Source organism: Sinohyriopsis cumingii, chromosome 8 (assembly GCF_028554795.1).
Source record: "Sinohyriopsis cumingii isolate HCF-2022 chromosome 8, ASM2855479v2, whole genome shotgun sequence".
In the NCBI taxonomy this organism is placed as follows: domain Eukaryota; kingdom Metazoa; phylum Mollusca; class Bivalvia; order Unionida; family Unionidae; genus Sinohyriopsis; species Sinohyriopsis cumingii.
The window spans coordinates 74,314,488-74,335,084 of NC_142968.1; the positions used below are offsets into that span (position 1 = coordinate 74,314,488).

General features: G+C 34.6%; 1 protein-coding gene across 1 annotated transcript in view; it reads right to left on the reverse strand.

Annotated features, from left to right (window-relative positions):
* Positions 1–11,324, reverse strand: part of LOC149793820 (hemicentin-2-like) — a 69,604-nt gene extending 58,280 nt beyond the window's left edge. The window contains exons 1-4 of the mRNA XM_089966469.1: positions 11,239–11,324; positions 9,373–9,426; positions 5,965–6,047; positions 4,643–4,711 (exon numbers count right to left, since the gene is read on the reverse strand). Of these exons, the coding sequence (XP_089822595.1) occupies positions 4,643–4,711; positions 5,965–6,047; positions 9,373–9,426; positions 11,239–11,245 (213 nt within the window). The 5' untranslated portion in view covers positions 11,246–11,324. The remainder of the gene's footprint in view (positions 1–4,642; positions 4,712–5,964; positions 6,048–9,372; positions 9,427–11,238) is intronic.
* Between the last annotated feature and the right edge of the window lie 9,273 nt (positions 11,325–20,597).

Genomic DNA, 20,597 nt, shown 5'->3' on the forward strand with positions numbered 1-20,597 from the left:
ACTTAAATACATTGTCTTTATGGGTTTCGTTCGTATGTTCGGTCCATTCGTGTTTTGTTTGGATTGAGGAGGGAGTCTAATACCTTTTCAGATGAAAATTTTTCTCTAATGTCCAAACATTCGGAAAGATGTCAGAGTGGGGGCTTTGAATTCAGCTCTGTACAAGATTTTTGCAAGATTTTGAAAAAAGTATAATTCTCTAAATATATCAGCGATTGGGCGTTTCCAGTTACCAATTTTATCATTCCGAGACGGCTTCAAGTGCATGCAACGCTTCCACAATAAGATATCTACATATTAGTCGGTCTATGTAAGGTTATAACAATATTGTATGTATGTATGTATGTATGTATGTATGTATGTATGCATGCATGCACGTATATATGTATGCATGTATGTATGTGGCCATAGTTCACCACGCGGATTAAATAATCAACAAACAGCTTCAGCTGGAGGTTCAAGCACCAACGAATCAAAAAAGAACTTTTGTTGATGCGTTCTTTTGTACGCAACCCACTGAGTTCCATAACCTGTTGTCGAATCCAGGCTGACAATTCTGGCTTCCCACATGCGGGGGATCTTCGCTTGAGAACGTTTTGTGGCAATAATCCTGAACATTTTCATCGGTGGAAGTGCAATCTCAATTCCAGAAATGAGTGTTCACAGAAAACTTTTATATGTTATCATAAGTCATTATGGTGTCTGCGGTCTTCGTGCAAACCTTAAGCGATTTAAGAAACACCTCAACCGAGTTCTGGTAATGATGCAATAATGGTGTTTCAGTTCCTCTTTGACATCTCAATATATTGTAGCGAAACACACATGGGATTTGTTTATCAACTTTCGATGTGTTCAACTTAACATCTGTGTTGTCCTTTGAAACTTTGGTTTCTGAAACAGAACTTCCAACGGGAATGTTCAAAAATTCCACTTATATAACATATAGAACTTTCAATAAAAATTGCACCGCAGTGAATTTCAAAACAGTTTTGTCAGGTTCTGGCATACTGGTACAATGCGGCTCTGCGTTAAATTTTACCATAGTAAAAACATTTACCATCAGGAAGCTGATGCATGGGAAATAAATGCAGTCAACGACTGCACGGGAAATATTCCAATTGTGTTTGCGTTGTTGGTTATGAATTTGGGAAAGATTTCTTTTCCAAATGTAATGAAATAGTGACTCTGAACCATACATATTGCATGTCTAGTACATGTAAATATAGTTCAATGGCATTAAGAACCATTGTTCCAAGCGTACACTGTCACAGCGATAGTAGGGTTAAGTTCTTCAATCTTTACAAGTACATCCATAATAACCTGCTCCAGAAAATCTTTCAAGAAAATTGATTTCTTTCAAATATTCCTGTTATATCCGCGGTTGATCTGTGTTGCCACTCGCGGGATGAGAGCGTCCATTTAACAAATTTGCTGTCTTCATATTTCATTACCGACCACAACGGGACATACATTGGCGCTGGTGTGTAACTCGAGCCGCAGATGGTATGTTTAGGGAAGTATGTATTTGAACTTGCAAGCATCTATCCAGAGTCCATTCTCTATGATTTAAATCCAGAGGTTCATGGGCGCTGTGAAGATCTAGATGATTCATGGAAACACTTTTGATACATTTTTTCTTGTGCTTTTGCTTGACGATTAAGCACTCGGAACAATCACATGATAATCTTCATAATCGCCATGACGTTTTTTCGTAACTGAAACTGACGCAGTTGGACTCATTTACGAAAATATTAAGTTGCCTCAGATAGTGGTTATGATGTGTCGATACTTTCATTCATCATAGAATAAACTTACAATTTCCGACAGGTTGGCTAGAGGAATTTTGATATTTAAGCGTGCTGCAGTTTCACGAAGCAGTCTCAGTCTGACGCTTCTTGAACAAGAGTCCTAATAACTCAAATATGTCATCCTTTGTTTTACCTCTTGGCACTTTTATATATTGTTCACACGTAGATCGTTGTAGTAGTTGTACACTTAACGTTGCTATAACAACCAGTCGTAAGTCATCCGTTCCAACTAACTCTGCTTAACTAAAGCCCTTATAACTCAAATATATTAGCTTGTCGCATACACCACGGTATTTGTATCCAGCTCTCTAGCGCGTTGCCTGAACGGATTGACGGTAGGCATATTGGGATATAAGGGACAGACGGAAAATATCTTGATGCAGTTGTACTTACTCCACCACCGAAACCGCATCGATTGGCTTCTGTAGGTTTTTGTGGACAGTGTTAATGTTGTAGCGTTTCTAGAATCATATCCTTCGGTGATAAGTGAGTTGATGAATCTTCACCATCACGATTGATAATACTCGCGAACAGATGCACATGTCCGGCAAAGCGAATGCATGACACTTTACTCCTTTACCATAATTAATGCATGGTAGAGGATGTAGACCTAGACGTAACTCGAGCAAATGCGATTTGCAGCATTCGCAATTGTATGTTTTCCAACAGAGTTCATATTGTCCAAGGCAAATACCTGTGAACTGATTATGCGCAATTTGCCATTGAACATCTAATATATTTAAAAATTGCATTCTGTAACAGAAATAATCATCTGTCTTGTCGATTAAGGGTATGCGTAATTTTCAATTTATGTACTTCACATTGAATATATAGGATTGTAGAAAAACTTTCTTTAGATAGTATTTGATTGTATGGCCTTTGTGCTGTATAAACCGCTTCATCTGTGATTGCAATTTCCAAACTCTAGGCAATTGGTTTTAAACACCCTTTTCCCCAGGTAGCATAGAGTGAGGATAACCGTAAAATAGCGTTTCGTGTCTGAATATAATTTTCCTCCATTCTATTATTTGGTCAAATCACTGCACACATTTATAAGGACAACATACTGATGTATATTGACTCCATAGTTTATGTTGTTGTTGTTGTAGGGTTTAACGCCATTTTCAGCACACGATAGGCTATACATGGCGGCCAGTATTAATGGTGGAGAAAGAACCCGGAAAAATCCCGGAAACAACCACCGACCCACGAGAAGCTACTGGCAAGCTTTTTCACATACTGACATTAGCCGAACCCGAGACTCGAACCCACACAGACAGGTGAGATGGCAGTGATCCGTAACGGAGAGCGCTTTAGACCACTCGGCCACTCGGGGCCCCCCATAGCTTTTGTATCTTTGCATGTGAAGTTTGTTCCGCAAAACTCACAATGTCGCGCCAATCGCTTAAATTCTTTATCCTTTAAATATTTCAGATTCTTACGAAACATGACCCTGGTGTTTTCATATATTATAGAACTGAAAGTATTTCTTTAATTAAGTTAGTCTTGATGATCATCATTGCTGCTGATGTATTCATTAATTGCATCATTAGAGTATTCGCTCGTTCATTATATGTACAGTGTGGTCCAGTCAGTATCTGCAACTTCTTTCTAGCCTGTACAACATCAAATATCGACTATTCAATGAATATTATTACCTACTACAACCATTTATGCTTAATGAACATCAATAGGTATCTCTCTGCAGCAAGCTAATCCATGATGCCTTAGCTTTCAACCTTATTACACCGCCTTCATCAGAGGAATGACATCTGATCAACTAAATGTTGATTTAGTGAATCATAGGATTTCCCACAAGTTGTAGCTATGCATATAAACTAGGTTTTCTATAGGAGTTTTCAAGAAGTTGAATATATAAATATATACCAGGTTTTGTTTCGTACTCATTCTCCAGACATTGAGGCTATAATTATGTACCAATGTATCTCTATAGGATATTTACAAAAGATAAGAACACCAAACATCCCTTTTTCAGGGGCACCCACTTGCCTTGATAATAAATACTCTTTCACTTTTACCCCTCAATATTCTTCTTCATATTGTATTAAACTTTATATGTTTGTTCTTTATTTATTTGTTTGTTGTTTGTGTTTGTTTCATTTGTTTATTTTTGTATGTCTTTGTTTTGTTTGTCCCTGTAAAAGACAGTGTCTCTATAAATCCATTTTACCTACGTACATAACCACCTACAGTACCGCGTATTGAGGTCAACTCAAACACCGTTACTAATTCACTGCCCAATTGATGTCAGTCACTTGCAAGACTGTTGTCATATTTCCCTAGTGTCCAGTGACATCAGGTCACACGTGTTTATTTCCCTCTGACTCTATGCTGCCCCACCTTGTTAAATTAACATTGTCCCTATACCTTGTTTGTCTAGATAAATTTACTTGTCCCCGTGAAAACATTTTACATACCTCCATACAGTAAAGCGTATTGAGGCCAATTCGATCACTACTACAATGATCCGGCTATTGAGGTCAACCACTGTTCAGTTCCTCTTGTGCTGCCCCATTATGTCAAATTTCCATTGAGGCTATTATTTCTATCAGTTTCAATGGTCAGTTACATTGAGCTCCAAGTGCCAGGCTTAACTAATGTTGTTCTTGTTGTACTTATTATTATAAGTATGTGTCGTCTTCTTACTGTACTGAAACAATATAATGAAATCTTAAAGAATAAGAGAGCTAGAGACAGATAGCTTAGCACAGGCCGGAAAATGAGTCATTGAGGGAAATTTAAGTATGCGTTCATAATTTACAAACGCATTCGTTAAAAGCATTAATAAATAAATGAAAGTACTGTATACTTACTGTGTTTGACCTACAACCAGAGTTATAATGGGTATTTAGGCTAGTAATGACTTTTTCCTCAAAGCATTCCTGTAACAAATACAAAACATAGATCAATGACGGTCATTGCATCGCTTTCCGTACAAAGTCATTTTTGGACTTAACGTGTCATGATTTTCTAAGCAAGCATAATTGTGCCACACAGCTTCTATCTTTAATATCTATCAATTACAAAGCATACCGTGTACTTGGGCCTTTGGTATGCATCCAAACAACCGTGAACAATCGTCTTACATGATGACGGGGTGATCTTTCTCATATTTGTCGGTTTTTGTGTTAGCCGTTTGGAGATAAAGTCAGTATGGTCTCTCACCATGACTAACGAGTCTTTTCTTCTCTATATTGTTTCCAAAACTAAGAATCTATTAAAAGACAAATTTGGTCTTACAAACGGTACTTGACTCTTATGTCCAATGCAACGTATGCTTCATAAAATTCGGGTGTGGTGGTCATGCGTTTTAGTAATCGTTAGGTAGATTTCCTTCGTTTTTCCTTCGTTAAATAAAGGTATAAGTTTCTACCAACCCTGAAAAAAATGATACACTGACAGCTGGGAGTAGGTTGGGTGAGTTTGGTGAGTCGTCCGTTTCCAGTGCGAAACCAAACCTTACTGTATACAGGTGAAATCGTTTGCATATGTGTGTATTGTTTTATTTTTTAAATTTGCTATCATCTTGAAACAAACTCTCAGGTAATCTGTAATCGATCTCCCTCTAACATCCTTTTAGCATAAATTGATTTGATGATAATTACTTAAAAAGCCCGTAACGAGTTAAGAAAGATTTGTTTCATATGCTAATTAGATGTCTTTATTAAGCCGGCCATCAAATCATCTGTAACGACAGCAAAACATTACTGACAACAAAATGGTGTTAACAATAAGGTCAATCACATTTGAAGTCGTTAAAATACTTTCTCTCTTTGAAACTATACATTTAAAACCAGTCTCGAACGGGTGCCTTGTCTGGACAGAATCGTGTAATTTACATGATAAATATATAGAATATACGAAATACAATGTTTATTATAGATTAAGATGTTGGGATATAATATGGATGAAGATTGTTTCAGAATTGTATTCAAGATTAATTGTTTGCTAATGGTGTTTTGCTTTGTCGACCAAATAAATACATTAAGAATGTTGCTTACATTGAACATAGAGGAAAGGAATCATGGTGGTGTTAAGGTAATTACTAATGCCAAAAGATAATGACATTGCCATTGTTTGTTAATCGCTGACGTGAACAGAACTTTCAAAAGAATTATTGAAATAGTAAACTTACCTGTTGGTCGCTGCATCTTGTAATTTTATCGCAGCTAGTAGCAGATGCAGCACCAACGCAGTTATAGCACATTCTATATGCCTCTGAAAGATGAATATATATATATATATATATATATATATATATATATATATATATATATATATATATATATATATATATTTATTTATATATATAATCTGTTTGTATGAGTTGGTGTGTGAGTTTGTGAACGTATTGGTATAGTCGTTTTAATAATTATTTTCAAACAATATCTATCTTGGCTAATGTGGAAATGTGAGAAGGCTTGCCAGTAAGTTCTCATTGGGCTTCCCGTGGGTTGGTGGTGGTTCTAACCGGGTTTTTCCTGGTTCTACCTCAGCAGGTTATATTGACAACCATGTATTATCTATCTTGCGCTGAGAAATGGCGTTAAACCCAAAACAACACGCACACACACACACACACACACACACACACACACACACACACACACATATATATATATATATATATATATATATATATATATATATAAAGATAGATAGAGAGAGAGCTAGCTATCAGAGTCAATAATGATTGTATTGGTCTGACTATAACAATGTTAATCCTTGCAGATACACTTTTATAGGTGATACAGGCGATACGTATGAACATTTCTAATTACCTTGGATTTGCGTGATGTTAAATTCTGTAAGAATATGTATGTCCAAGAACTTCGATTCCAGCAGGGTTCTATCAGTACCGATTAATAATAATGTACTAACTATTCACGTTGCGGGTTAGCAAATAAGGGCCACCCTAATTTTACTCTGGCAAAATACAACTTCGTGCAGATGCATTATTTAGAAACAAATATAGCTTGTGCATTTCCTGTGACATATATGTCTAACGCTACCATCCTGATCTGATATTGAAATGATCTTTTCTTACAGTATATTTGATGTCATGAAACTTGATATCAATAGCACTATATTAACAACATTAGCAAACGATGAATACATTTCAATTGATTGTAAGGCTTTGTGGCTTCATTAATCCTTTGAAATATGATATTCAATTAATATAAATAGAAATAATTATACTATAATAACAAACAGGAAAAGCAGGAGAACATAAGTATGCTTTAATCACTGTTTCAAAATATTATCTTTGAACACAAAAGGTGAACATGAATATATAAGTTGTTCCTTTCTGGTGTAATGAACCAATGACTTATAGTTTTCTGCACAGCATATAGAGACTTTCATCACCCGAAGCGCATGTTCAAAAGCCTTGGCGATAATGTTTAGCCATAGGTTGCAAACACAACTCTTTGAAGAAATGTGGTCGTTTCCTTTACCCAGATAAGATATTATCTATATTATCACGAAATACAAGGAATTAGCCGCCCCGAGTGGCCGAGTGGTCTAAAGCGCTCTCCGTTACGGATCACTGCCATCTCACCTCTGTCTGCGTGGGTTCGAGTCTCGGATTCGGCTAATGTGGGTATGTGAGAAAGCTTGCCAGTAGCTTCTCGAGGGTAGGTGGTTCTTTCCGGGGATTTCTCGGGTTCTTCCTCCACCATTAATACTGGCCGCCATTTATAGCCTATCGTGTGCTGAAAAATGGCGTTAAACCCTAAAACAACAACAACAACAACAAGGAATTAGCCAACATGTGTCAAATCGCTAGCAATCACACGCAGTGAAAAGCGGATTCATAAAGCTGTGTTGTACTATGTTAGGAAAACAAACGAGAATATTTACCCAATGCGTATCATCTCTCTCTCTCTCTCTCTCTCTCTCTCTCTCTGTATATATACGAGTAGACTTTGTCGAGGTGTTAGCATATTCGGATCATTACGAGGCATGATGCTTTGAGTCATGATCTGGATTTTATGATAACGACAAGACCTGATCTAGAAAATCGAGATCGGACCACTATAATAATATTTTGTCGTTTACCAATTTTGAGACAAAGTAATAAGATCGCAGAGGGTAACTCAAAAAAGAAATTGCTAAATATTGAAACCTTCTGTTACGAACGTCATTGCAAGTCTTAGCCAACGTTCATTTTTTTTCAAAACTTCTAATATATGCATGCATATCATATGTATGAACTAAGCATATATAGCAACAGTTACTATAATAACTTTTAATAGCAAGAGTTGTTCGACCTATGGGAGCTGTAGACCGCTATATCTGTTTGGAATTGTGCAGAGGTCACACTTCGTCATGGAACGTATCAACCAACTGAATAACATATAAAAGTTTAGATATGATGTCCGGTTTTATCCGTATCTAGCCTGATACTGTGAGTGGATGGGATGGAGATTCGACACGGGAATGATGTAACTATTAGGACAGTTTTTTTACAGCGGGAAAGGGTTTTATGTTAGAACGTGATGATGCACATGTTAATGTGAATGACACTTGCTTCCATTTATTTCTTCGCCAATTGAGCCAACGGCAGTTATTCAAGCTCTCTCTCTCTGTTTTAATGAGGCAACACTGAGAGAACAGCAGTTTGATCAGATTTAGAGCATGGTAATATGGAATTAGAAAACGACAGGTATTGAATTTCTATATTCGGAATTTAAGGGTAAGATTCTGGCTCGGTCATGGACAGTATGAAGCTTTTAGGAAACCTTAGCAAAAGCATACGTGACCATTTTTACACAAATATATCTTTCCAGAGATCACGGAACTTAGTTGTTTTCTCTGCATGTAATTGGACTGTTATGTGACTAATAAATATGCATAGAAACTTAAACTTTATATTATAAAAGTTTCCTTTCAGGTATTGTAAACTCTTTTATCTGTGTCACATGATACGATTTTAGTCACTTTATAGTTTTGCTACAAAACCTTGCTAAAATTTGTAATTTGATTATCATGGGTGATTGATTTAGAATCAGTAGATGTTATTTTCAGTTATTCTAATCCTCCAAGGCCACGTACATTTTGTGGATACATGCCCTTGATAGTTCTCATGTATTTCGTAGGCTTTGCTTACTGATGCGGATTGCAAGATATTTCAGTCTTCATACTTGATCCAGACAATGTTGGGCTGAAAGGCGGCCTGCGATCTCTACTCAACAACGTTGCCATACAAAGTGTCGGAATTTTGTTGGCGTGGGAATAATGAAGCTATGCGCATATCAATATCATTCCCTCCAAGGGCTACTGTTTTCAGGTCTCGATAATTGCATCGCATTCGTCTAATTTGATAAGGTAAGACCATGCTTGACAGTTTTGATCCGGAATCAGATTAGCATATCTTTACCAGATGGTATGAAATGTATTCCTTTGTATTATTTCTAGGTATACAACAAATGATGAGAAGAACTAACAACTATCATTACTGTACAAAAAATGTAATAGAGAACATATTTCCTATGCGCATGCAAATTTTCAATAATTGTTACATTAGGTATGATGTACTTACTGCTTGAAGATATGCTTATTCCGATGACAGCTCCCAGAAAAAGAAGGACTGTCCCTGTAAGTAAAGTGCGTTTAGCATAATATAAAATCAATTTCTTTTACAGCTTAAAAATATCTGGTACAACAGGTATGAATACGTTTCCAAATCAATGAATAATTGAATCAGTTAATGACTAGGTACGTATTACTTGAACTTACACACTAAAAGCTTGTTTTTGGATCAGGAAAAAGGTTTGACATTCAAGCACATATACACAAATTATGGACAACCAGCGTAGATATTATAAGATTCATCTTTAATTATTTGAGTTTTTCTTTAGCAATTTTCAAGGCATAAGAATAAGAAATCACCAAAATCCAAAAGAGTATTTCCTTGTGACCATCTTTGATTTCCATGAAATCGTTTCTGTAGCGATAGAAAGAGCCAGCAATAGGGTTTCGTTCAGAAGTATGTAAAGCCTTAACGATGATGCAGATTTCCCAGGTAACAAATATGTATAGTACTTTTCAGCTTCTTTAATATATACGCAATAAAAGAGCTAAAGCCTGTGAAATAAACACCGTCAGTTATAAACTCATGCATCGGCAGGTTAAATAGCATGTTACCCTATCTGCCATCGACGTTGTATTTACACGTAATTGGCATTTGTTAGCGACCTATTGCCTCCAGGCATCATTTTGTATCAATGGATACCTAATTGTTTTATTATGGAAATTGGAGATCATCATGCCCGCTTCTCTGGGTGATTTTTGGCATTGAATGACACGTATGTATGTATTTATGTATGTATGTATGTATGTATGTATGTATGTATGTATGTATGCATGTATGTATGAATGTATGTATGTATATATGTATGTATGTATGTTCATTTGTTTGTGTATGATGATGGCCTCATTTTTCAGTATGAACATTCCTACTGAAGAATGTTTCGTCCTTTTCCTTAACTTTACGAGTTACACGCCCAAGGGTTCCTGGTCATATCTGCCGCTGTATATAATATAAACGCCCTTAACAGAGTGTGCTATTTCTTCTGTAGGTGGAAGTGAGTGGGAATATTAAACTTTCTAAAAGATTTTTTAATAATTATCCCGAAATAAAGCCGATTTAAAATGTTAGTATGCACTGACATAAAAGGTGTGCATCGATGAAAGAGATATACTATTGTTATCTTTTTCCTTTTGTACGCTACCGCTAACGAAATATAATATTCATTACAATAAATAGAGTTTTCATCTAAAACAACCATATCATATTGTTATTAAAGGTAGGAAAAAACATATTTATCTATTTTTAAAATGTTCACATATTAGTGAGTCTCGTCAAGACTTTCTTTCAAGCAGTATTTTACTTTTGTGCTCTTTCTGTTTCTTGAGAATGGAGAGGACATTTTCGAATTTCATTCAAGGTCTGCTACAATTTGCGTCTACTACTACTACTACTATTACTACTACTACTACTACTCCTACTACTACTACTAATAATAATAATGGTCAGACGTATAGGTTCCAGTAACCACTCCAATTGAAAAATGAATCTCTGAAAGAAAATCTGATATCAGCACCACTACTCTTACTACTACTACTACCACTACTAATACTACTACTACTAATAATAAAATAATATACACGTCTTAAAATAGTATATACAAAACTTAATACATATTATCACTAACCATATGTGATATAAAAATGACTCGACCCCAGCCCGACATTAATATAAACCATTATAAAATCAGAAAAGTTTGATATATTGCTATCAAAGGATTATTTTGTCTTCCACGTCAAAATGAACTATATGGCTTCGACAACCTTAATAATAGTTCCATTTACATATTAAGCTCTGAAATATGATTGTTTATTTTACCTGTCATTTTCTGTGTCGGTCCTTGACACGTAAGAGATTGTGCTGTCTGTGACCTGGCAGTGTCTTATATGTGAAGTGTCACATGGCAAGTGGTAGAGCCTTATCGGATTAAAACCTGTCTGACTTAGAGCATGGTACTGACTTTTGAAACAGATGTGAGGGAGCTATAGATAGACTTTTCACATCAACTAGTAATGATATAATTCCAGTCACATAGTTAAACTGTCGGCTTCATGTATAATAATTTAAGAAGAGGAGATTAAAATCAAAGGAGACAGTGGCTAGATATGTCACAGGGAGCAATGTGCATGGTAGGCTAAGCTCATGTCAACCGAACTATAGCCGCCCAGCCTGTAACATAAGCTATACTAGCGGTTGTTTCATGCAGGTACCAGTAATATATAAATATATAGTGAGGCATCTCTTTTTAAGAAAGATAATTCCATATTTGGTATTTTATATTTCTAGATGTAGACGGTGAAGTTGTTCCTTGCAACTGCATTTGTACAAATACACACGCACACAAACACTCAAGAATGTGCATAATCACGGTCCCTACCTCTAAGAAATGTGATGTGACAGAGGAAGAGGCGCTTAGATAGTTGACTGTGATGTGGCCATGGCCAATGCACTTTTTTCAACTTGCCATGTCACTATTATGATTGTGTGTGAGTGCGTATTTATATCTCCGCCATGAAGAGCATCATCAAAACCTGCATTTCAGGAGCAGGTTAGTCTCGAATAAAACTGCAAGTAAACTATAATGTGTCACATGTTTTAGTCATCACGTGCATATTGCTGAAAATAAGAAAATGTTGACACACTTTGATTGCGTTACCCACTGCGTATAATTTGAATATTAATGAACATGTATCATGTTATCATCAGGATCAATTAATAGCTACTGTTACTAAACATAGAACATCCTCTAAACTATTCGATTTTTGTTAGGGATGGTAAGACCCAAAACATGAGAGGTCAGTGATATCAATCAGTTTAGTATCTATTGTGTTTACAATAAATGAACATTAATTGGGTTGTGTATTTAAACATAATGTTTTTAGAAGAGGTATTTTATCAATGGATTTCAAATAAACATACCTAACGTTGATAGCATGTAATAGAAACATTCATAATTTGCTTTATTCTCATTGCCGCTTTATATTAAAACAAGGTTGTGGGGTCTAATGTATTCTGAATGTGCATTTAAATTGTTGCTAGTCAAGATTAAATAATCTATTGTTGCATCTCTTCACCTTTTGTTGTTGGTGCTGGTGTATGGCAGGAGTTTCGTTATTTTACAAGTGCTTGTCAGCATAATGATATTTTGTATTCTGACTCAGTATGAGGGTTTATGGTCATTACTTGTATAACCTATTTTCTATTCCAGTTTAAGTTTCACAGCAAATTCGTGTTCATACCTCCACTCACTACTCGTGAATGTCCTCCTCCACGTTGAGAGAGATTACAAAAGACGTCAACCTTATTACCTTGTTATGCGTCCTGTGATGCGTAAACTAACTGCACACTATTTAGTCCGGATTGTGTTGATGGGTAGTTAAATCCTATCCATAAATATTTAGACTGTCCTCATACAAGAGATGTTGGCTTCAAAAGTAGCGTGGTTTACCTGGCACGCACGATTTTTCGAAGAAAAGTATACCTGACATTGCTATATTGGTAAGCGTATATTTGGATCCATTCAGTTTGCTTCCCAAATTGGAAAGTGCAATGACCGCTTGTATAAGACTGAGTTTGTGGTTTGGGGTTGTTTTTTTAATTTTATTTGGCTTAAAATTATATCCAGCGAAAACATGTTTTTTCCGTTTAACATATTGGAACTGGATGGCTGGTTATATATCCAGCCGTCAATGACATTTTCTACAACAACAAACAACAACAGCTTGCCCGTCCATTGTAGTATATCATGTCCTGTGGAACAACATTAAGAAAAATGACTGCATACCCTAATCCACATATAGCTCAAGATTGTGTGCGAACCTCATATATACTTGCTCAATATAACAAAGTAATTTGCTTGAACATGCTATTCAAGAAAATTTCCACCTCTGTGCAAATAAAACTGAAATAAAAGCACTCAGTTTCCTAAAGGAGACATATACGATCGGTTTTGCTAACGGTGCTGTTCCCAGAAAACAAATGTTCTCTATCGTGCGAATAATAGCAAAAACATGTTTTGGTTTCCACATAGCTAGTCAGTACAGGAGTCAGCAAATAATCTCTTACACTGTGCTTAGTTTTGTCTCTAAAGTTTTGGTATGAAAAGTCGTTCAAATTAATATAATTATTTTTATATTATTATTATCATTATTATTCGATGCTGCCTGCTATAGAACCAAAACGAGAAAACGACAATTAAAACATTATTGTGCATTTAGCTCTGTTTCTAACATTGTTGCATCAAACCGATATAAGCAAAAGTTGATCATTTACGATAGCATCCATGACAATATGTCTTTAAGACTATATAGCTTTACAAAGTCTCTTGCAAGTTTGATTCTCGAAGAATATATTTGCATATATGTTATAAACATACTTCTATAGAATGTCCCTGATCTATTAATATTAAATGAGTTCGCAATATTACGTAGGCGTAAACGTGTGCATATGGCACTTCTCTATCCTTTGTCCACCGAAAAAAAGTGACAAGATCTTCAGAATGTCAATCGAAAGAGGTACAACACTGAAGGTGATTGGAAATAAGTAATTGTACTCTCCCTCTGAATCAATTAGCCCATATTCTTTGCATACTATGATAATAGTACATCTTGGATTATAATCTAATTTATACAGATGTGTTCATTTTATGTACCGCTCCAAAGTTTGGTATTTTAATCAGTGTTAATGGTTTTATAGACAAAAAGTATTTCCATAAATTTCCTACTGGTAATCTTTGTTATAAGCAATACATATTCCATTCGTATATCCTAGGATAGGTTTTAAGAACTTAACGATTTGTTTTTTTTGTGATTTCTCTTTTGGGTACAGTTGGGTGATGTCAGAATAATGGTGGTTGATAAGCGTTGGAGAGCATACAGCTCGGTCTTACTTGGGTATCTGTTTGAAGGCTGCTGGCTGTGTATGAATTTTATTTTCATTTGCTGAAATTAAAAAGTATTTTGATAAAAAATAAACAACGTAAAATAAACTAGCTCATAACTTTTCTAGTTTTCTGTTATATGTTTAAAACTTGATACACGAACTTTCAAATTTAGCAATTCCTAAACTGTAAACATTTGATGAAGTATTTGAAGGACAGACAAAATGAATGCACAGTGTGCCATTTCAGATAAGTTTCCTATTGCAAATAGAAGCAGTCCATTTCATGAACTATCTGCCTTAGGAATACATTATTTTCTTTATTGCTAGTTCAGTGACAATCCATGTAAAATATATGTAAAACGTGCAATGGTAATGCAATTCAAGTAAACGTTAAGCAGATTTGACACGTGTAATGGACATGAAAACCTATGTTAATTTGCTCTATGTTATGAGAGTTGTAAAGACTAACAAATGTGCCCTATACCTTCCCAACGTCCAAAAAACCATAACATATGTGAAAGATCTTACAGATCTGATTCTGTCAAATACTATATGTTTAGAACATGATAAAGATGTATAGGTTACTGAATTTGTATGGGAACATATGAACGAGTTTTTCGAATGGAATGCAGTATATCCATCCGAAAAAACTAGTTTATATTTTCCCATACAAATGCAGTAACCATTTTATTATGTGCTATTTTTTAAAAATTCTACCTAATGCTTAATTATATTAACAAAATCACTGCATGAAACAAAGTAACAGAATGCATGCAGCATTCCAAACTAAATACACAAGCGCATATTCATCACTACACAATAACAACATTCTTACTGCGCACATAATTCCGCCGAGATAAATTTGAACTTAGTCGCTCGATCGACAAAACTTTCGAAAGAAAATGACGTGTCTAGTTAAAATTGAAATTTGGAGTCATATTGTGAACAATTTCATTGCAACAACTTTTCTATTTGATCTGGAATGAATAGATTTTAGTATTTGTTTCGATTCTACGAAATTTCGTCATTATGGACTGGACTTGTATGTGACAATTCCATATGAAATAAATGGGACTGAAGAAGCTAGGAAGAAGCGTGTTGACATCTGGGAATGTGTTTCTGTTTCTGTCACTGACTGTTTGAAATCATAATGTGCAGAAAATATGAAGTCTTTCAATTGCAACTATCAAAAGAACGCTATGGAATTTAATGCTTATTTCATTTTGAATGCACTTATCATCGAAATTACAGTAAAATTTCGAAATGTGTAATCAAGATTGAGAACCTATAACATGGCTCATGTAATTCGGATTTGCAGAACTAACAAAGTACATTTTGAGGAAATTCAGGTTGTAAAACTGTAATTATATTATTATTTGCCATTCTTATCATCAGCTAAAGAAGAACAATATATGACTTGTCACTTCTATGTTATTTGTGAGGACCCTTTCTTGCGTCTGTTTTATACTGTAGCTAGCCTAAATCCGAAACATTGTATCAACGCTAAATGTGCCAAAGCAGCTGCTATGTCGCAGTCCACGAAACATGTTATAGTTCATTCAGACACAAATTTAAAAAAACACAACTTAAAGCGCCTCTTACGCGAGTGTACATGATTTGTTTACAATTCAAAAGTGCTGCCATCTGCGTCCATTGTCTGTTTACAATAGAAAGTAGTTCCTTTATGCATGTGAATGCTATATGTGCATTGGCGCGCGGGTTCAGTATCGGGTAATCCACGATTCTGCCAATGTAAAGGTAACGGGGGAAAAAAATGAGCATATAATAATAATCGGAATGGAGCCTGAACTATCATAATCATTTGCTAAGAAACATTTATGCATCCTTTATCGTGTGAATAAGTATATCACCAGTCAGTCATGCATCAATATAAGTTTCTGAAAGTATACTTTTTAATGAGTCATCAGTGTTATGCCATTATACTACCACCAATCTTGATTCGTGGTTTGGCTAATTAATTAGAGATTTTCAGCAAATATACAATTTCATTATTTGGTCGATTTTTGTACAGGAATACCGAACTAGATAGATTCAGTTGTATTTATATGTCTCTCTCTCTCTCTTCCCCCCCTCTGTATATATATATATATATATATATATATATATATATATATATATATATATATATATATATATATTATACTTCCTTCTTTCTTTCTTATACCTGTCTTTCGTTCTATACAGCCACACACCAATTAGTTAAATTTTGGTAAGTACATCGGACAATCGTGCATTCAGGCAGTCAATCATCTTCCTATTGATCAATCTATTATTGGATGTGTCTGGAAAATATTCATTTGAATCAAGCAGAAGATTTCATGTATGATATATGCATTGTCCTAGATGTCTATATTTGAATTTGTACTCCGCACCTCTGTACAACACATCTACATTGCTAGTGACAATCTCATGAGATAAGCAGTGTCCTACAGTATCACACGTTAGTCAGTACTCGCATTTCAATCGCTCTGTTGACTGACAGGATTTTATAAGTGATCGTGGAGTTTTCTTCCCACAGTGGCATGGGTAAAGTATGATCTAGTGATAACCTTTGCACGTTTGCATGTTAAAATGTCTTATTCTCAATATTTAGGCTTAGCGTGTTTTATAACTGGGAACAATATATGTCATTTTGTTCCAGCTAATGTAAAAATGAGAAAAGCATGGCTACTTCGAGTATTTGTAGCATACATTCATTATATAATCTAAATATCTGACATACTAATGCGAGTCATTTGCAATACCTTCTCGGTCGATAGCGTATTCTCTACTCAAGCTATATACAGATACATTTAAGGAAGGACCGAATCTGCAACACTATATCTAATGCAACACTTCCGGTGCGCATTACCATAACAATCCGTTTCTTGTATTTGCGCTATAACCTGAACAATTTCCTGAGTACGGGCAAAAAGCATACAATTTATCTGAGCTAGGTTTTTTGTTAACTTTGCTACAATTAGTATTAATCATGTTTTATACTTTAATGTTTGGGTTGTACATTTAAAATTGTATTTGTCTGACTCTCCTTACCAGTGTGGTATAGTGTGGCGTTGGTACCAAAATGAAGTAAAGTCACTTGCCAAGTGTCACACTAAAACTCAGTCCTGGCGTATAAAATGGTAAGGTTAGAACCTGCATCTTTTCGGCATCAGTCCTGGACATTAACGTCTGAACCGACATTGAAGTATTCGTTTTTTATTCAACATATCACACCTGTTTCTTTTATTTTGATAGGATTCCGTACATTTTGGATCGTAAGCTTTTTAATCTTTGTTCTTCCAGGTGAGTATGCCAACATAGATTAATATGAATGTAATAAATATTACTATACTAATGAACATTAAACATACACAATTATGCATTGTAAGACGTAATATGATATAAACAGAGAATTTAAAGCCCTACATAAGTGATTCTTAGCAACTGTTTATAAATCATGGTGTTATATTTGTATGACAGGTCAAAAACATAATCATTCCATGGATCGCTCAGTATTGCTCCTGTAACGCTTACATGACACATCACTACGTGACGACACTAACTGCTACATAATAATGGCTTAAGAATAAACGTTAAGGTGAAAGATTTGCGAGTTCTGCAAATGATTGTTGAGGAGGCTCCAACGATTACAAATGTGTCCTCCATCGCTTGACAATAGATATAAAAAAGTTTGGTGAAATAGTGAAATAAAAGGAGCATTGCACAATTTGACATTTTAAAATTGATTTATATATTATTTGTATAATATGCATTTCAACTTAAGAACGCACTAATGTACAAGAACTAGGTAATTCAATTTTGTTCAAAGGTCTGAACCATAACTTTCTTAATTCTTTAATTTATACTTTTAGAAAACATTTGCTAGCCTTACTGCAAATTAAATTACAGGGATAAGTATAACTACTAATAAGTACGCATGTTAAAAATCATATCACTTTGTGTAACCGTAAATGGAACTACAACTATATTTATCTGCAACTTCGTTACACAATACATCAATTTAAAATTTCACTTAGAGAGAACTTAATTTACTATGGAAGCTAAACGGCTATTCGCTAAAACAACGCATCTATTGAGATATAGAAAATGAGTTACCTTGAACTCAGCTTTATTAGTGATATACCCACGTTCGTGTAAGAAAGATGCAATTAAAATAACCAGCTAACAATAATGCATCTGTGGAAACCCAATAATACGGGTACGGGCTTATTAGAATTTTGAAACGTATTTGATGCCCACTAAAATATAAAAATTGTGATTTAAAACCCAACACAACATTTGTTTGTCATCGCGATTCGTCTTTGCTTTATTTGTTATAATATAACGTACAAGTAATACAATATTAGCACGAATTTGCTATCCTAAAACATATTATCTGCAAGAGCTTGTCCACACAAACAATGCAACGAACATAATGCTTGTGTTAAGCGGATGCTTGCAACGCCATCATGTTTGAAATTAACATACTTACGCATAATATATATTAATAGGTCATACCGAAAACAAATAAAGACGTAATGATTCCTCTGCAGTGATTGATAACATTAACGCTTGTAATATATATATATATATATATATATATATATATATATATGTCTGACAAATAATATAATTTTGTTCTTTTGATATTCCTCGTTATCAAGGAGGAATTCGGCAAAAGACAGAACATTGACATAACCTTAGTAATAATAATATTAATAATGATAATAATGATAACAACAATAACTTCTGCACAAACAACATCAGCAACAAAAATAAAATAGAATACTAATAATAACAGTAATGAAACATCGTGACAAAATCTTCATTGTCGTATTTGCATTTTTTCAATCTTCAGTTATCGCTGAACACAGATTACAATAACCTACAGTGGCTCGGATCTTTATAACTCTCTATACATACTCATTTTCTTGTGTTAAACCAGAACTTGAAAACATTCTTCTGAAATCAAAAGTGAGTGCATCTTCGGTCCCTCTATCATATAACAAAGACTTTTAGCAGTACATATTCCCCTAATGCATCAAGCAACAGAGGACATACAGATGATTAAGTAGGTTCAGATGCATAAGTTACCCATTCTTACTAATCTAAGTTCAGGAGCGATTTGAAAAGTAAAGAAAAGAAACGTGTTTTGCGATATTCTGGAGAGATTTTTTAAAAAAAGGGAATGGTACTTTCTCAATACTTTAGAAATTATATGAAATGCGTGGAATTCAAGAGTGAAATATAGCAATAACGATTTGGAATTGTTACTATATGCATGCCTGATTTGGACCCACCAAAAAATCATGTTGAAACAAAACCATCACGTTAGATTAAGCACACAATCAAATGCATTTACAAAATCCTTTGGAGTATATCTGTCATATCGTTCTAGCGATATCACATGATAAAGATATATTGAATTAGTGGCACATTTATTTCAATGTTTCTTATCAAAATGATGTATTGCTTTGTGAAATAGTCACTCATAAATTATTTAATCTTATGACCCTATAAATCTTTAAATTATTGCCCGCTGATATAGAATCACATATTACCTCAAAACAGACGACTAATACATTAGACTATGTGAAATATTTTAAAACTGCTCCATAGATTAATGATATTGTTGTCTATTTGTGTTAAATTAGAGTAATATGTGTGGGTTATGTTTCGTGATTTGTAAAGATCTTTTTGACCAAATTTGAACAAAGTTTGACCAAATTTGTATTCATTTCTTACCAGTTTGGAAGAAGAAAAACTCATGGGAAATATTCTTCTCTCTGTGTTCATAAACTCAGGAGATCGTTAAACAAAAACCGATACTGGTTACATGATCTAACTGTATTCCATACAAAATGCAAATATCTAATCATAAATTGGACGTACATATGGACAAACGATAAGTAATTTTGATAGTATTGCAGCTGGACATATATATGGACACTCGATAAGTAATTATGATATTATTATATCTAGCTGTGATACAAAACAATATCTATACAATTATCTGATTTTAGGTAGTATTAACATATGTGAATCAGTTATATCTCAGGATTTGTATATCCAAAATAAACAGTGATACATATATTAACTCTGGAGAACTTCTCTTGACAATTCGCTTTCACCAAATATATACTGATAACACTACCGCAAAATTAAAATCATTTCAAGAATGACCTAAGGATGCTGGAAAATATAGCACAGACAATTTCAAACGACTGAATAAAATGCAAATAATATTCCGATGCTAGTAAAAGCTTGCAACAAGTCTTGACACTCTTATTAAC